General features: G+C 41.1%; 1 protein-coding gene across 8 annotated transcripts in view; it reads right to left on the bottom strand.

Annotated features, from left to right (window-relative positions):
- Positions 1–15,595, bottom strand: part of SYNE1 (spectrin repeat containing nuclear envelope protein 1) — a 317,660-nt gene that overhangs the window by 162,074 nt on the left and 139,991 nt on the right. For 7 of the 8 annotated variants that reach the window (XM_044422636.1, XM_044422576.1, XM_044422595.1 and 4 more), the window contains exons 57-67: positions 14,267–14,449; positions 13,063–13,206; positions 12,190–12,345; positions 10,904–11,068; positions 9,101–9,273; positions 7,934–8,087; positions 7,223–7,366; positions 6,724–6,888; positions 5,478–5,795; positions 4,266–4,421; positions 1,428–1,598 (exon numbers count right to left, since the gene is read on the bottom strand). In XM_044422636.1, coding sequence (XP_044278571.1) covers positions 1,428–1,598; positions 4,266–4,421; positions 5,478–5,795; positions 6,724–6,888; positions 7,223–7,366; positions 7,934–8,087; positions 9,101–9,273; positions 10,904–11,068; positions 12,190–12,345; positions 13,063–13,206; positions 14,267–14,449 — 1,929 coding nt within the window. The remainder of the gene's footprint in view (positions 1–1,427; positions 1,599–4,265; positions 4,422–5,477; positions 5,796–6,723; positions 6,889–7,222; positions 7,367–7,933; positions 8,088–9,100; positions 9,274–10,903; positions 11,069–12,189; positions 12,346–13,062; positions 13,207–14,266; positions 14,450–15,595) is intronic. The other variant, XM_044422621.1, reaches the window with a different exon arrangement.

Here is a 15,595-nt window from a genome sequence, read left to right as displayed (position 1 = left end):
GCTGACGAAGGTGGGATATCAAGAAGGCTTTTGCCTGTACATTAAGTTCTGTCGCCCCTCTTTAAACATAATTTCTTATATGAACCAAGTCAAGATGTGAAATGAGCTTTTGAAGTTGGTTTCATATCCAATCTTGTACCCCAGTTAATAACCATAGTTTTTGAGTGCAGGTGAAATGGAAAACTATCAAAGACTTTCGACTGGGTTTGCACAACACAGCAAGCAACCAACAATAAAATTCCAGGATTGCTTGTTGCATAAATGAACCTAGTAGTGATCAGCTACTGAGACTGTATCCTGGTTGTCAACCATGAAAGACACAACTGTCTGCTTTAGGGCTTCTCCCGACTACAATCAGTTGTGGCATCATCCAGAGATTGGCAGCACAACCCATCATGCAAAAACCCCAGAACAAGAGAGCTGCCCCAGCCTGGCACAGTGTCAGGGGCATCCCATTTCCCCCTGCCCCCCTCCCAAGAGATCTTCTTTGGGGCAGGAGTCACCCAACTGATTCCCCCTAACACATATGCCGGGAAGGAAGCCTCCGACATGCAAGCAGGCAGGGAGAGCATCATCTGGGCAGTGGTGGCCCCAGCTGGGACAGCACCTCCCCGCTGACTGCTCCCTTTCCCACCCGAGAACAGGCCAGCCCAGCAACATGCAGCTGCCCTGTCACCACCGCTGCCTGGATGCCTTGCTTGAACGGAGGGGCTGGGCATGGTGCCGTGGGCTTGGTGGGGGCACCCTGTCCTCACACCATCGTTGCCAGCCAGCTCCCACCTCCTGCCCAAGCATTTCACTCCCTGATCCTCTAGCCAAGAATGGGGCAGCAGTGTGGGAATGCTGGGCAGGAGACCAGAGTGCCCACTCGGTTCCTCCATCCTCCCTGGAGTTGTTCGGGGAGTGAGCCCCATTTGCAGAGGCTCTGCAGATTGCTGAAAAGCGGCTAGCCATTGCAGCTGCTGAAGAGAGAAGCCCATTCATCCCTGCAGTGTCCCTGGAATACTGCCAGGAGGAATGAGAAGGAAGGAGCTGGAAGAAGGAAAGAAAGCCAACTTGATGAGCCTGATCATCTTTCGGGCCCATTGTGGCTGCTCGGCACTTCATGGAAACCCCATTGTGGTGGTTCAGCACTTGCCCTTGGGGTTCGCTGTGGTTGCAGCAACAGCCAGTTTGAATATGGGTGTGATGATACTGTGGCTTTCTTTTACCTGTGAGCCCTGTGAAGGCGGGGTTTGTTGGGTGGCTGACAAACTATCTGTAACTCTAGAACAGTCCACAGGTTCTGAAAGGCTTGTCGATTCCCCATTCAACATTAATTACAGACTTATTCATGCTATGCTCATATATATCGATATACATTGACCTCTATTTTAATTGCCCACCTAGAGACACAGTGACAAAAGCAGACTGCCCATGACTTATACCTCAAGTTTCTGCATTTTTTTCTCCATGGTGGCTTTATCTACTACATCAGACTTTGTCACCATATTTTTGAATTTCCTGAGAGTAGCTCCAAACCACTCTTTGTAAGCACTGAAAGCCAGTTCAGATTCCTCCATACTTCGAATTTCTTCTTCAAGCATTTTTATCTCCTCCTGCAAATAAACAATACAAGAGTGTGGTTGATCTGTTCTTCCTTTTTATATCTGCAGCTTTAATATACTACATACTATGTTTATACATAAAACCTAATGAGGATGAGATGCACTTACTTTTTGCTACAGATAAATGTAAATACCAGCCTTCATAGTCTACTTCAAGCATTTGTGCAAGATCATGAAAAATATAACCAGTGCCTAAAATAATACAATCTCCTTCCTGTTTTTATTCTGTGGCCAATTTCCATGGCATGTTATAGGCATGAAGGCAGCTCCATGGAAGGTGTGTGTTTGGGTTCATTGTGCTGGCATCGGCCTAGACAATGCACACCTGCCTGGCCTTGTGTGGACATCTGAGAAGGGAAAGCCCACGTGTGCTGGATTCGGTGCACACAAAGGCTTTCACATATGCTGCAACCCCAACACTCTCCCAGCTTGGGCAGAAGCCTATGCAAGGAGAGATCTTTGCCCAGAGGCATCCCCTGCTTGGGTGCATGAGCGTCAGGGGCAGAGGCAGGATGCTGTGACGCTCTGGAGGCAGGGCTGCCAGCGCAGCCCAAAGCCCCATGATAATTGGTCCTCGGGAGCAATATGCATATCGTAAGTAATGCTGCACCGAGATTCACAGAGGGGCATGCACAGAGAAAGAAGCTTTGAGGAATACCCACTTGACAGTGAGATAATGATGTCAAGGGCAGGCATTTCTGAACCTACTGCACAGAGAAGGATGCACGCAGCCTGTAAATGTCAGTTCCTTCATGTCTATGTGGACATGCATGTGCATCTTAAGGAAATGCAGTGGAAAACATCATGGGATTGTACTGTTCCTTATATCACAAGTCCTTCTGTTTGGTGGCTTACTAATGTGAAGCAGTGCATCTGTGCATCACCCAAACGCTATCCAGATTGAATCTTGGTACAAGTTTATCAACATTGGTTTTTTGTGTTTTTTTTGGCAGGAAATGTACAAATACACATTTGGTATTATGGAGGGAGGGCACATATATGAAGGAAGTGGAACCTCGAACTGCCATTGTTTCAACTTTGGAATTAAGTTCTTCTAATTAACAAGGAACTCAGAAGAAACAGCACACAGGTGAGAGTGAATCCATTGTTGAAGAAATGAATGCAGGGAGGGATCCCCTTAACTCGATTGCCCCAGGGACAGTGGTGTAATGATAAATTTTGTGAAATGCCATTGCTCAGTCTTCATAGCTACACCCTCCAAAGAGAATTAAAAAAATGAAAGCAGCTACATATCAACACACCATACATCTATATCCATAATTGTATCATATCCAGGTCAACAATTTGCATATCCATTATCAACACACCAATTCTAGAAGTTTTCATCTCTACTGGGAGCATGTTTTTTATAATGCTGTTGGGCATTAATTCATTCAAGACCAGGCCACCCAAAACTCCTTTGCATCACAAAAGGGATAGCACATGAGTTTATACTGCTGCTGAGAAAAAAAATATTTGCTTTCCTAACTACTGAGAAGGTGGCAGTGGAAACAATGAAGTCTGAGGTGTGTGGCAGTTGATGTCAATGTCCTGCTAATTAAAAAAGTGCCAGAGCAACATCCTGGTGTGACCTGATTACACCAATAATTGTACATCTAGTGACCATTTCATGGTGATGAAAACACCCAAGTATTTTTTTTTCTGTTCATATGGTAGGATGGCTTCAAAAAATGTTGTTATTGTTCAGATCAGGGGCTCAATATCTCTTGGTGGTATAAGGTGCACATGCAATCAAGGTATGCTAAAGATTGTAAAATATGGGGTTTTATAATGATCTAACAGCCTTTGATCAAGTGATGCTAAAAATAGATGAGAAAATGATTAAAAGAATATATGAGTTCTTACTTGACAGGAAAATGGAAGGGGAACAGGTTAAGGAAACTATGATAACATGGGCACAAAATTTTGGATATAATATTGAATTAGAAAAGTGGCAAAAGCTATGGGAGAGAAATATTAAGGTAACTTTAGCAACTTCGTATAAAGAAAATTTATATAAAATGTTTTATAGATGGTATTTGTTGCCAAGTCAATTAGCTAAGATGTTTCCAAATATGTCAAACAGATGTTGGAAATGTAAACATGATGTGGGTACTTTTTAACACATGTGGTGGACCTGTGAATATGTGAAAAAGTATCGGATTAAAATACATAAATAGCTTGAGGAAATGCTACAAAAACCCTTAGCTTTTAAAGCTGAAATTTTCTTGTTAGGCACTATACCGGAAGATATTAGCAAACAAGAAATGCATTTGATGCTACATTTAATCACAGCAGCGAGGATTGTGCTTGCTCAATACTGGAAGAGTGAGGAATTACCCACTGAGGAACTGATTTTAAAAAAGATTCTGGACTGTGCAGATATGGACAGATTGACTCTATTACTGAAGGAGAAAGAAGATACTATCAAACTTGGGACCTTTTTAATGACTGGCTGGAGAAACGGGACTTGGCTTAGATTTAAAGATGTTTTTAAATTTTTATAAATCGATTTGAATATGATTATAGAATGTTAAAAAGATATATTGTAGGGGGCTGACCCAGTACGTCCAATGTATTTGATGATTGATGTTTTTAGTTTTTTGTTTAAAATCTTAAAAATCTTTATAAAAAAAGAAAAAAAATGTTATTACTCACCAGTGCATGTAGAATCAAAGCCTGGTATCGAGAAGCAAGGTGGGTAGCTTGCCTTCCCATCCTGCTAGAAGTCTGACTCTCCTCCAGGATTTGCTGGGCCAATAGTCCAACTTCTTCAACCTCATCTTTATAGACTGTTAATTCCTCGTGCCATTTCTGGTGCAAACAAATGACATCATTCTGGTAAATGTGGCCTAAATGTGGTGCAGGGCACGATCCTATTGATCCTACAGCAGATCCATGCAAGCTTCTGCGGGGGAGGGTTGCAAGCATCCCGTGCCCAGCATGTGGCATGGGAGCAGCCATTTTTGCTAGCACCGTCCCTTATGGAATTTTTCTCTGGATGGCTGTTTTAGATCATTTAGATTTAGCTCCAGCTCCAGGGAAGAGGGTGTGAAGGAAGCTAGGATGCTTCCCCAGCTCTTCCCATTCTCTTATCTCCTCTTCTCCTGCTGGGGCCCTCCTGGGACCTAGGGGCAGGAGGCAGTCTGCATGGTTCTTTCCATGCTGGCTGCAAAAGAGGGATGCGTGGCTTTCAGGATCCGAGCTCTGAGATTGCAGGACCTTGCAACTGGGACCATGAAAAAACCTATGCCCCCCCCAGTCCATTGGATTGTACCCTCTGAGACTCCTGAAATAAAAACTGAAGAACAGAAGCATCTCTTTTTTAAACAAACACTTTTTAAAATATAATATTTATACTACAGTATTTCATTTAATAAAGGAAAAACTGGAAGGAATGAAGCAGGACCCAAAAACTGAATTCAGGTTAACGTGCACAAAGGGAGGTTTGCAATCATCGATGGGCATGGTTTTTGCTTGTATTATGCTTGGTTGGAACTGCTTATGCATTCAGACCGGTCAAGTAAAACAGTCCAGGCTACTTTGTCGCTCCTGAACTAGCTAAAGGAAGAGATGATTTATTGCTATTTTTGTAATGGACCACATAACACACATACACACCTTGAGGACATAGTAGTGACTCTGCTCTTAGTGAAAGTATTATCATGACAGATTTACGTTAAGCCTAGGACTACAAAAAGGTTGGCTCAAGTTGGAAAGGATATCCAACTTTCAGATGTATGAGTTATTTCTTTGTTGTCAGCATCTGGGATAAGTTAGGGCTCGTATGAATAACCAACAATACATAATAATTTTTAATGTATGTGCATTGGCCCACTATAAATGTTCACAATAGTATAACTGCATCACCTTCATTTGTTGTAGCTGCATCTCCTTTGTGGCTCTCTCAGACTGCCTGCCAGTTCGGATATTAACTTTCTCCTCCAGTGTTTTGAGCCACTCGTCCATCTTCACAAATTTGCTCTCCATCAGCCTCAATCTGCTTAGGGTAGTGTTTAATTGCGTTCTGACCTCAGAAAGTTTGTGTTGATAGACTGTCCAGTCTTGCTGCATAGATTCTAGTACTCTGTCGTCCAGCTGGGGCACACCCCATGGAACTACTTCTTCCCTCGCATGGAGCGCTGCATTAAGCAATGCCTGTCCCTCAGCACAACACACCTGTAATTCCTGAAAAGGCAGAGGTATTGCTATTATTCATTCACTCATTTTATAATTAAATGCAGCGAGAAGTTGAGTACTTTAACTCGTTTAGTTGCCCAATGCGATCGCGTATATATCAGCTTGTTTAAATTAATTTCTAAGCTCCATAAACATCAAGTATCCAGTGCATGAGATTCCCAACCTAAATGCAATATTCCCTCTAATAGTGGATGGATGAGTGCTCATCAGTTTGGAAATACAAGATGGTGATCCAAAAATAAGTACTTATTTTACATACGTACACAGAGAAATCTTTAAGTATACAAGTTTATAAATTTAAAAGAAGCAATGAATGTTAATCCACTCTGTCAGTCAGCCTGGTAAGAGCCAATGCATCTACAGGATGTACAGATGGTTGGGAATGGGCCTGTTCCCATCCTTCCCCTAAACTCTTTGCTCCAGGCCTGAACAGACTTTAAAGCTCATCTTCGAAAACCCCTGAAAAGCCCTGAACAGCAGCATCCCACTTAGAGCAGGGACAGAAAATATCCATCCAGGATGCTGCATGTTGTCCTCAAGGCCTTAATTACATCTCAGAGGTGCACTGATCCTACCGCAGCCACTGAAATTCCTCCCCACCCTCCAGAAGACTCTCCACTGACATACTTTTTCCTTTCATCAACATTGCTAGCACCAAAGGAAAGGCAGTCTGAATCAGAGTCATTGCAGTGCACACACATCTATATGTATACACAAATCTATATCTGTGTGTGCACACTCACATATGGGTGTGAACCAGTGCAGGGCCTCTGAACCCTATACCAGCATCACATGTGAATCTTGAAAAGTTGTGCACCTCTGCCTTAGAACAGGGGGACATACTGCTGCCTTCCTTTTCTCTTTTTGCAGGAGCAACTTGTTACTCAATAGGCCAAAGCAGATTAAATCACGTTACTTGGAGTTCTCGAAGTGTTGCTTCATGTCTCTCTGTATCACCTTCAAGATGTGACAAACAGTTGAGTTTCTCCTGCTCTTTTTCTAGCCAGACTTCAAAGGCTTTCAGATTTCTTTGGTACTCATGATGCAAATGAAGCAGTTCCTCAGCTTTATTTATTGTTTCCTGTTTTAAGAAATATACTGTTAGTGTCCATGAGAAAAGGCTTCCTGACTCAGACTGTAATGCCTGGATTTAATTTCTCTACCTCTTCACTAGTGCTTAAAAGAAAGAATGTTTCCAGGTGCTCAGGGAAGATAACACAGAGAAATATGCTGCACACTGCACTGCATTTAGGAAAATTAAGTGCCACCTAAAATTAACTGGAAGGTTAGATAAAATCATTCAAATGACAGACACTCTAAAATTCAGTAACAAAGAAAGAACACTTCTCTCCCCACCTTCTGCAAGTAAGCCTACTCAAGGAGAAATTCTGTGGCATTGTAAAGAGGCACAGTACCATGATCCTGTCTTTGAGAAACTGGTATCTCTCACGGAGGTCCTGAAGTTCAAGCTGAGTTACATAATGTTCAGTCATGCTCTTTCCTTTCACTTCAATTGCCTCCAGCAGTGTACTGTGACTAAACACTTCTTCCTTAAGTAACTAGAGAATACAAATAGCAAGTTAATAGCCTGAATAATACAACAAGGTGGATGGATTAAAACCACATGTTGGGCATTTTACTTCCTCTGAGACCAGTGCCAAAGCAAGTCACAGTGAGGGTCTACTTCGTCATGTTGGAGGAGGTGAAGCATCATACCTTTATACATTTTCATGCATAGGAATTTCGACAATTGTTATGCATATTGAGAAACCACATTGGCTTCAGGTGGGAAACATTATGTCTGAAGCAATCCTTAAAATGGTAGCAACCACACTGTATATTACAATTATGGAGCAGCTGTTTAAACAACATCAAGAAGCACAGTTTTGAATACAAGTTAAGGGCAATTAAGTTTTAATCTGAATGTGCACACGTAACTGGCATACAGAGAGGAGCCTGTCTTTTCTCAATGGCAGCTGCTACACGCTAAAACAAAGACTGTTTAATACAGTTTGGAAATAACTGGTATTTTGTCCTAACCGAGTTATATGTGAAAAAAAAAGCAAATTCCTGCTTGTGCGTGTGGTTCTTGTCACAATTTTTCTAAGAACAGACTTTCCACAAACCTTAGCTTTGCTAAGTGCAGAATTTTTTTCCCGCAGTTCAGCACACTGCTTTTCCGAAGCATTCATCATTGCTTCCACTTTGTCCATCCAGCTAGTAAACAGTCGAACATCATCCTGATAACTTGTCCATTTGGACAGTGCTCCTTCCAACTGGCTGTTAAAAGAGTATGTTCACACTTAAATATTGTCAAGTATTTCATATATTTCTATCCTGTATATCCTAACAGCTATTATGATGCATAGCTCTAGTCTTATTCAGAAAGTTGGAAATATGTGAAAAAGTAAGAGAGAGGATCAAAAGCGCTTATGGGCTTCTTAACCTCTTATCCTTCTGAAAGATCAAAAAGATGCATCATGGAGTGATTACAGAATCCACGCAATCTCTTCTTAGTAGTTCCATGGGAAGTGAACTAGGGGATAAAGGGCTGGGTTATGGTAGGCTTCACCAATAACATTGGGTTATATCCAATGCTTTCTTGTTTCCAGCAGAATGGAATAGATTTTTCTTCCCTGCTGCCGCCTTGGGACTCTAGGGAGGAGAAGAGCAAGGAACAGTCCTGATGCAGGAGCTGAGGACCACTCTACTGATATTGGATATTATCACTATATCAAAAGGAAATAAAATGGAGAGGAGAAAGAGGAAGATTATGGCAGTCACTTCATGCCCCTCATGATAGGAAAAAAGGAGGGATATCAATGCTATGTAATTATTTAAATTATGAATTTAAATTTGCATTCTTCATTATATTGTTTAAGATGCTAATCACAGAAGCTAAGGATGAATTCAGTTGGCTTTAAGCATGTCAGAATTGAATATAAATCTCCTTAATTTTTCTAGTGCTTCCAACTTTTTTATTTTTCTGGTCCTGTTTGGAACCAATACCCTGGCTTTACTTTTTCGAACATAGTAGAGCAATTGTGTGCAACTAAAAACTTCTTCAAGTAGAAAAGCATGAAATCCGTCTATGAATCACAGGCAGCCTGCACGTGCTAAAAAACAGCCTAGTTGTCAAGTGGCACGACTCAAGCACAACCAAGCAACCAACCTACTGCTGGCTATTCACAGGGTGCGTTCGTGCGACCTGTGAACTCTCACACTGCTGCTTGTCCTGAAGATGAGCAAGCCTGTTTTGTCAGTTCCCCTTGAACACCCTTCTCTAGCTTTACCTTTTACAGTGAATACAAGCAGACAAAAGGGACGCCCACGTCTCCTTGAGTGCTCTTAGTTGTTGCTCAATGACAGGCACTCCTTCAAGTGATGTATTTTGCAAAACAGATTCTCCTCTTGTTACCACCATTTTCATCTGGATTTCTTTCTCCTGTTTTACTGAAAGCAGTCCCTGGAAAACAGACAAAACATGTTTCCATCCCTGTCGTGATCAGGTACCACAAACAGAAAAAGGAACAACTAAATTAGCTTGCAGAATAATGTTTTGTTATACTCCAAGCTCAGTCAAGCCATTTGCCACAAAGGTAGAAGCAGCAACCTGGTTTTACCATTATGGAAAAGAATACAGGGAAGGGCTGCTAGCTTAGAAGTGAACTCCAGAGTCTAGACTTTCTGCAATCCTACATATACGGGCAAAACACCCGTTGCACCCAAATACATGTACCTGGAGCCAGATCACCACTTTTTTCCTCCTGTCAGGAGGAAGTGATCAAGAGGAGAGAAACTGAGATGCACTCAATCCCTTCCCTGCCAGCTCTTTTCTTTCTTCAGAGTCACCCTCAAAAAACTTTTCTCTCCATGTAATCTCAAATGAAAGCATAGGTTAAAAAAGCCACAAGGCTGTGGGAACGGGGTTAGGAGCGGAGTAATGGCAGCTGAGGAAGGGTTTAAGCATACCCCTCTTGAGCCCTTTATCAAGCACGGAGGGAAGGAGAGCTGCCAGTCTACAGTTGCATTGTTTGGCCCACAGCTGACCTGAACAGATCTGAGGATCTTAGGATGAAATCATACTTCATTTTCTGGCAAAAAAAAATCTTTGCTTAGTTCATGGAAAAAATATTCTTACAAAAACCTTGAAATAAAACACGTTCCTCTTTGTTGTGATTCTTGATGGCTGGATCTTTATACACAGACACTACTGGGTGAGCAGTAGCTCCCTGAATAGGATGTTGCATGCGGGGGCACATGGGCGTTTCAGGAAGTGCTGCCAGATTGAAAGCCTGTATATGGAGAACCCTCCACGGCTGGAAGCACACAAGGGGGCATTTTGAAAACTGATGAAGACAACCCAGCCACCTCATGCATTTAATAAGAAAAATAAACCACCAGCCCCAAACAAATATTTATCCTCCCCCTTTCCCACCTATTTCACAGGCCTTTTTCTCCCCCCACCAAAAATAACAAAAAACTAGGACCTCTCTCTCTCCCCAAATCTCAACTTCAGTTTGTTCAGTCAGCATTATGATGCTTTTCTTAAACCATAAATTGTATTCTTCAATTAGTTATGTGAAGATAGTGCATTTAATCTGAACCCCACAGACAGCTACATATTCATACATAAATCTTAGGATCTCATAAACAAGAAACATGTGCCTTTGTAAATACATTAGCTTTGGTCATGGTATATAGTATCTGAAAATGTTAATCGTAAACAAAATGCATAAAAATGCATCCTTAAATCCAACATATGCTTGCATACACACAGTACTTGATTTTTACAATAAATTACATTGGTCCAGGTACATGATTATAGAAACTTTGCAGACTATCAGTAATTGATACTTACCAGGGTTTTCCTTGAAGAATGAGACATTACCTCACCTGCTTTAATTTATTAGACTCCCTGTGATTTAATCGCAAATGCTCACTATTTTCTGCTAGACTTGAAAATATATATATATATTTGAAAAGTACATGGGCAAACTCTTTTTCAACAATTTTGCAAACATGAAATGTGATGAGTAGAAATATGTACAGTTATCCACAGGAGTGAAGGCTCCTGCATGCTCTCATTTCCCTACCTCAAGCTTGGCCATTCTGCTGTCAAGAGCATTTTTGTCTGCTGTGGGATGGCAGTAAGACTGGAGCATCTGAATAGCATCAGCCATCCAGTCCTGAAGCTCTTTCAGACCATGAGAGAACTGCTGGTGCTCTGCTACAATTCGGTCCATCCTGGAGACCTTTTCCTTGAATTCACAGAGATGTTAACATTACCATCCATTCAGATAATTACCATTCCACGAGAGTCGACGAAGATCAAGAAAGGGAAATCTCAGAAGACTATAATCAGGAGGAGTCCAAGGTTGTCTCCAATTTGTTTTTAAATTGCTATTGATTTTTTAAGATATATTCTGTAAACTGTTCTGAGACCTGGTCTAATCAAATAGCATAGAAATGCCATAAATATATAAATAAATAAATAAAATTAGTCAAGGCCAGAAAGTGAGGAAGATCAATTGGCCCAAATTTTCTGCCTTTGCCTTTGTTGGGGATTCACTGTAGACTTGCATAATTTGTGTATGCAAACACTTCATGTACTCATAACATATGGCAGAAATGCACATTCTTCCTGCTTGCTACATTTAGAGTGAGTATATATGGCGGGAAGCTAAATGTTTCTATTACACGTGTACAACATTTTTAAAGGGTGCTTAGCCTTTTTGAGCACGATAGCGTCACCTGCGTGCATCTGCATTTGCTAACGGTATCGCCTCATAAGCCTTATTCCCCTCTTTACCCACCCAATGAATGCCACACTTGTGCACACAATGGCACACCCCTCATACCCACTGAATGGCACACCAGTGACCCATATTGCTATTTGGTAACCCATAACATGAGCACTACAAGATGCCCTTGATCTATCTCTGAATTTGAAAGTCCGCCATGTTGCTTCCCGCAAAACTGCATTAACAGAATTCTTTTCCCCAAATTGTACTGAATTTTTTTTATTATAGCCCTTTATTCAGGGTAACACTTTAGGACTGTGGAGTGGACTTGTTTCCATGGTCCTTACATATGCTGCTGTTGGGAAGAAGAGCCAGGGCTTCCACAAACCCAAACCGCCTCCCCAGTGCCAACACAGTGCTGGCTTGATTATGTCTTCCTGCATCGACTCTGTCACCGGCACGCAGGGCCATTAAAAGTATTCCTGTGTGATCTTGTCCCGGCTTTTCTTAATGTCACAGCTTTTAAAACAGAAACAGACTGGACACTTCATACACACACAACACCAAGCAGGGATTCAGAAGCGAGTGCTTGTTTTCATCAGATCTGCAGCATAAAAGCACATATGTAGGTGCATTACCTTTGTTACATTGCTCAGAGCAAGATACTGAGAAGAGAGCTGAGAGACTCTGTGCATGAAGGTTTTGCTGGCAGCTTGTTCTTCCCAAAGCTGCTGAGCTTTTTCTTTTAGCCTGTTGAGCTGAGGCTCATGACACCTTATTTCCTCAAGGACAGACTGTAAAGCATAAGCATGTCTGTTAAGTGTAGATGCAAAAAAGCAAGCCGCACAGAAGACAAAGCAGCAAGGAAATGAAAGGAATGGTCATCAGCAAAGTTCTGTTAAGGGGCCCACACAAAGGGCCTTTCCAGATGATCCATTTATACAGCAACAGATGTGCAGTTGTTATTTATTGTCTCAGTGTGTGTGCGTCTTAATAGAACGGTCAGAATTACATGGACCCTAAGAGTTCTATTTGCTGTTTTTGCTGTGTGGTGAGATGATGCTATTGAGACATCTCTTCCCTAGCTAGTAATTATATTCCAGACACTTTCTCAGCAAACAAATCACAATCTTCTTTTGAAGGGAAAACACAATGGCCCCCACAACCCCACTATCATTTCGATTGTGATTATACGTGGCGCATGGGATGTGCTGCATGGAGAAAGTGTTAATGTTTGAAGGGTAAGTATTCTACTCTTCAGTGTAGAAGAATCCAGCCCTACACAATGTGGAAGGGTACATGAAACCTGGACTTTGTGCTGTCGTATTCAAAGAGTAACGTGCTTTCAATCACTATTTCTGGATTATAAAACGCTATTTTTCTGTGCTTTGAACAGATCATCTGAATCAGCCTATGCATTAGATAAGGAAACAAAGTATGACATCAGGAGTCTTTGTGTCCCAAAGCATGCCTAAAACAGAAAAGACTGCAGCCTACTATCTTATGATCACCTGCAGCTTCTGGTGTTCTCTCCTTTTCGCTGGGAGATCATATAGACGATTATTGCTTTCTTGCACCATCTCCTTAGTTTCATTAAGCCAGACTTGAAGAGGTTCTGCACTCGTTTCAAAATCTTTCATCTGGATCTTTAAGTTCTAGGAAAATATGAAATAACAATTCATGCTCAGAGTGAACATACAATGTTTCAGCTTGCAGAGCTTCTTCAAATTCTTCCTCAAAGCCCAGTTCACCTTGTTTGCATTCCTCAATGCAAGCATCTCTTGTTCTTAATTTAGGAAAAATGTGCATTTTCATTCATAGAAATCCACATTTTTATAAGTGCATATTCCTGATTTAAAAACACAAGCTTTCCAAAAACAGACTAAGGTGTGAAAATGCATTTTTGAGAGGAAAATGAACACTTTTGAATGTAAACATAGATCTAGAAAATCCCTGGATTGCAGGGATTTCCTGAGAATTGCATGTCTGCAATTGAGCTTCTCATACATCCCTGTGTTTGGCTTTGTATTACTGATGTAATATGTAACAGAAAAGGGAGAAGATGAAGTTACTGTGGATGAGTGGCTCCTCAGACCCAAAAGGTGATATTCAAGAGGGGGATTACACAGTTTCAGGATGCTACTGGATCCAGTACTGTCAGTGGCAACTTTCACCCACTGAGGCTGGTACACCAGTTACAACCCCTCCAGAACAGGCTGCTAACCTTCTACTAGGAAAACTGAAATGCACCGCCCATGGGTCTGCCTTCTTGTGCAAAAAGCTGAAGCTAATTAAAACTGTACTGGTTTGACTGTGAACTGGGACAGGACATATGAAACACTTCTCACCAGTTTTAAATTAGCTGTACTGCCTCCCAGTCCATTTCCAAGCACCATGTGAAGTGTAAGTTTTCAGCTTCATGACACAGCCCTATGGAGGTAAGTCCTACACTCTGGTTGGGAACTCAATTCGGTCTAAATATGCATAGGATTTCATACTGAGTCTGGATACATTAACCGTTTGCTTTCAAAAATGTATTTACATTTTTATTTGGGAAGCATATATCCCACCAAAATAGCTTTAAAAGCTGCATATATTTTATTATGTCAGGAAGTTATATATCATTGTCACCAGTTCTGTTAGCACAGAATTAGATATGGGAACACTTAGAATGAAAAAACCAGAAAGCTCACTTTCTTGTGATTAACTCCATACCTCCAAAGCTGTTTCTTTCTGGTGCAGAGTGGTGATAATTTTTTTCCAGTCTTCTTTTGCTGAAGTAACTTTAGCTTCAATAGACCTAGCTTTTTCTTTAGGCAAAATAGAACACAGTAGTTCTCCTTTGGACACCACTAAATTTAATTTCTGTTGGCCACTTTCAGTTTCAGATAAGAATTCCTAAGTTATGTAGAAAAAAACCCTTCAGTAATTATAAAATTCAAAAGGAATACACGCAAATATCCCCCATGCTAAACTTAGCAAGTGAAAGAGGCACTAAATTGGATGCTTGTTCAATTGCGACTTGCCCCTTGTACTCGTATACTTACTACACAGAGATCCAGTGAGAGCTGTGGGTAACCTCCCGTTTTCCCATACCACAGGTGGACGTGAACAAGTGAAATGAGAAGATTCTGCACCAAACCTGAGATATGTAACCCCTCACTTCATCAATAATAAATCATTAATAAAAGTGGGAGAGATAGTCATTTTGAAAAACCAGTAAATTATTCTACCAGGCATAAATTTTATTGACCTCTCTTTACCCTTGATTTCCTTAACAGGCAGTATTTTTGCAAGAAACCCAGAAAGAAGTTCTTTCAGAAGTTCAGGGTTTGCTTGCTGGTTTGCAAACAAGCAATATTTACTTCTCTAGTGGAACATACTACTAGTTCCGTATTTAAACTATTTGTTATCCTGGCGGAGCATGTGGTAGCTAACCAAGAACAAAGTATATCTGGTCACATATCGGTTTATTGGATGTCTTTGAGCTTTCTTTAATATACTGAAACTGCACTTTGATACTCTCATTCTGCAAAGTTATTTTAATTGTGCAGGATAATCACCAAAATCTATTATTAGAGTTTATTAATGGATGGTTAGTATCATGCATACATATTCCTTAGTATTTTTCATTATATTCATGAATCACAAACAAAATCATCTACATGCATACTGGCATGCACAATATTTTTATGTCATCAATCCTAGCCATTTCCTGAGTTTGTGTGCTCCATCCTCACCTCTATTCCCAGCATGGTCATGAAGAGAAGGTCAGAAGCTTCCATCTGTACTTTAGATTAGCCATAGTTTAGAGTGTCACCCTCACACTCAACTATGATTAATCATAACTATGCTCAGTGAAAACAAGCTAGATTTATAAGCCTTGTTTTGTAATTAAAATTAACCACAGTTCATCCACAGATTAACTAACTGTAATTTGATTGACACAGCAAAATGTGGTCCATTAAAATGAATGGAAACACTTCTGATCTCCTTGCAGCCACTTCAAAGGGTGAGTGCAGAGGCCTAAGGAGAATCAGCTGG

This window comes from Varanus komodoensis, unplaced genomic scaffold, assembly GCF_004798865.1.
Source record: "Varanus komodoensis strain SLA01 unplaced genomic scaffold, ASM479886v1 scaffold1, whole genome shotgun sequence".
NCBI classification, from domain to species: domain Eukaryota; kingdom Metazoa; phylum Chordata; class Lepidosauria; order Squamata; family Varanidae; genus Varanus; species Varanus komodoensis.
Note: the sequence above shows the minus strand (reverse complement) of the source record. Positions and strands in the feature narration are given on the sequence as shown.